Source organism: Piliocolobus tephrosceles, unplaced genomic scaffold, assembly GCF_002776525.5.
Source record: "Piliocolobus tephrosceles isolate RC106 unplaced genomic scaffold, ASM277652v3 unscaffolded_28812, whole genome shotgun sequence".
Classification (NCBI taxonomy): domain Eukaryota; kingdom Metazoa; phylum Chordata; class Mammalia; order Primates; family Cercopithecidae; genus Piliocolobus; species Piliocolobus tephrosceles.
This window is the reverse complement of record NW_022311879.1, coordinates 1-2,817: the sequence shown is the minus strand read 5'-3', so window position 1 is coordinate 2,817 and position 2,817 is coordinate 1. Positions and strand designations below refer to the sequence as shown.

Sequence of the window (2,817 nt, the reverse complement as noted above, 5' to 3'; positions counted from 1 at the left end):
TTGCAACCTGAAAGAAAGGAGACCACACACGTTAGAAGTTCCCCAGCGTGGAGCCAACATGGAAATCAACCACATCCAAAGACAAGGTGCACACAGCAGGAAATTCTTAATACGGTATTGACAGGCGGTCCTTGGAAGTAGGGACAGATCCTCAACGTGAGTGCTGATCAGGACAAGACCCATGAGAAATGCACTCTCGAGCTCTGATCTAAGAATACCACTTTTCTAAGGACTGTGTCTTGGGCAATAACTGGATCAAAGCACCTCCACTCAGCCTCCCATGAAGTGGGACCGACTAATGCCCTTCTGAAGGCAGGTTGGTGGCTCAAGGGTTCCCAGGACGTCTTTTCTGAAAACATGCATGTTCCTGGGGTTAGCCTTCTCCATGTTTGGGGCCCCTGAGGGACTAATTTCCTCAGGCCGCTAGGAAGACGTTGTTGGCAGGCTTGCCATCATTGCACGGAAAGAAAGCAACAGGAAATACGGCATCTTCAGATGCCTTCACCTGGAATCAAATGGACCTGGAAGGATCGTGGAGTCCCTGACCCCAAGAAGGCAGGGAAGAGAGGTTCCCCTATCCCCTCACACACACGGGAACCTGAAAGGAAACCAGCCAGGGTGACCTAGAGGAGAAAAAGACCAGGGGCGCAGGGTGACACTCACCCTCAGACAATCACGAGATTCCATGGATTCTTTTCGATTTGGCAGCGGCTTCTCTGGAGGTTTCCCGGAAAGGATCTGGAGGAGAGCCTTCCTCTGCGGGTCTTGTTGCCTGCAGAGGAGAAAAAGTTCAGGCCCTGCCCCTCCGTTCTCCCCAGGAGACAGGGAGAACCCTGTGTGGGGCCCAGTCCCGTTCTGTGTTTTGTGATACATAAATGGAAGTTTCGTGCCCTTCCAGCCTCTGCACCTTCCCTCATGTGCCAACCTTCCCCTCCTGCCGGTGACCTTCTAGGCTTTCCAGGTAAGGACTGTCATTTGGATTCCGTTGCTTTTCCCCCTGTCATGGGGAACCTGCACGAAGGGCCCCCGCCTCTCCCCAGTCCCTGAATCTCCCAGAGCCAAAGGAGCTCCTGGGTGGGGAACCCAGAAGGACACGGAGCTCTGGTCTCTTTCTCTGAAGCCTTCCTTCCCTGTCCCGGAGACGGAAAGGCACACGGTGTGCGGGTGCAGAGACACCATGTCCTTAGGTGGCAGTACCCTAAGGGTGGTGAAAACCCCTCCCACTGCTCACCTTGGTCTCTCTTCCTTCTCTCCCTTTTCCTTGTTCAAGGGCCCCGGGTTCCCTCGAACCTGGGGCTTCCATGGTTTCAGGTTTTCCTTCCCTTCCTTTCTCCCAAAGGTCTGGGGAACCAGGGCTCCGTTCCAGCACTTCATGGGGCACCTGGTACTTCTGGCCGTGTGGCCAAAGGCCCCACAGTTTTTGCACTTGACCTGTGGGTGGAAAGGAAGTGATGTCAGTGAATGAGCTGAAGCCTCAGGCAGTGATCCAATGTCATCATTGAGACGGATTGTGAATTCAGAACGGAATGAGGATTCCAAAGAGGACACCGGCACGGGGGCCCTTAAGTGGCGGGACGGTTCCGTTACCATGTTCCCTCCCAAAGCCCATGTGATGGAAGAACTCTCAAGGGAAGGACTCAGGGTTCTAGCGGGGACGATCGTGAACCCGATGTCCACAACACAGCCCAACCTGGCTACACAGGATTCTGAGTGGAAAGGAAGGTTTCTCCCAAGAGTCTCTCAAGGGACCTATCTGGCCGGAGAGGAGGTCCCAAGCCAGGCCCACCTTGGATGGGAAAAGGAAGCCGGGTGCTGCTGGTAGAACTCTTTGAAATCCAACCCAGTCTCTGAGGACCCTGTGACACCCGCCCCCTCCTCCCCCTCGATACCCAAAAGATTCCAGGGCTAGACCTACCCTGGGATCTTCTTCATCAGGTGGGGGAGCCCTTGGCCCAACTGGGGCCCTCTGCTGCTTCTGGAAGGTGTGGACTCTCACGAGTCTGTTTGCCCCACTTTTGGGGTCACGGCCTGCCATCATCTTCGTCTCCTGGGCGTTTTATGGCCGCCTTTTTCAGGGGTTGATGGTTGGGTCACCTGAAGCACACATACACACAAAGCGATGGTTAGGCACATTGGATATTCACACACCCACAAGAAACCCTCAGCTAACTCCTTGATGGTGTGGTCATGAGGAGACCTCACCACCCGTTGGTCAAATCTGTGGATCACAATGTGGTGTGTGCATCCTCAGATATTGTATGTTCCCCTGCCGTGGCTACCTGGTCCAAGAGTAAACCTCGCCTGCCGCACGGCCCACGGCCTAGGTATGTGAAGTTAGAGTTGAGATTTCAACCCCAACCAAACAACTGATTCTGGAGACTGGACTTAGGTCTATCACCATTCACTCCAGTAGAAGACACAATGATTCTCTCTCCCGTGAGGGACAAAAGAATCAAAGCTACAGGGCATGGCCGATGTCACCCCTTGGCAGGTCTGCTTGAAGTCAGGGATAAGGGATGCTTCCTATCAGAACTTGAATCGCTACTCTTACCGTTTCATTAGGCAACTTCCAAACACAAATTCATCGAGAGAACTTATCTCCCCCTCTACCACACTAGCAGGTGATGGTCTTTCCTGCTCTGTCTTTTTGGCTTTAGCTCCAGCCCCTCCTTAATTATTTTTCTGGTATTCTACACATGCCATACGAATTCATCTAAACAAATGCTGAACAAGTGGCATATGAATTTCTTACATGGCTAAAGGCAAACCTCCCCTTTTCCAGAGTTCTTTTTCCATTTACCCACCAATTCAGCATGC

General features: G+C 52.9%; 1 protein-coding gene across 1 annotated transcript; it reads right to left on the bottom strand.

Annotated features, from left to right (window-relative positions):
• Window positions 1-415: 415 nt before the first annotated feature.
• Window positions 416-2,096, bottom strand: LOC111532393 (putative protein FAM90A26). The gene is made up of 4 exons (XM_026451321.1): window positions 1,916-2,096; window positions 1,232-1,431; window positions 664-772; window positions 416-505 (listed from the first exon to the last, which is right to left on the bottom strand). Exons 1-4 carry the CDS (start codon window positions 2,036-2,038, stop codon window positions 416-418), a joined length of 522 nt encoding a protein of 173 aa, XP_026307106.1. The 5' UTR covers window positions 2,039-2,096.
• Window positions 2,097-2,817: the final 721 nt, after the last annotated feature.

Excerpts from the sequence above, each read along its gene's own strand:
- LOC111532393 (XM_026451321.1), bottom strand. The coding sequence starts at position 2,038 with ATGATGGCAGGCCGTGACCCCAAAAGTGGGGCAAACAGACTCGTGAGA. Across the intron at positions 773-1,231 it reads GAGAAGGAAGAGAGACCAAG|GCAACAAGACCCGCAGAGGA; the intron begins GTGAGCAGTGGG and ends TCTCCTCTGCAG. Across the intron at positions 506-663 it reads AATCTCGTGATTGTCTGAGG|GTGAAGGCATCTGAAGATGC; the intron begins GTGAGTGTCACC and ends ATTTGATTCCAG.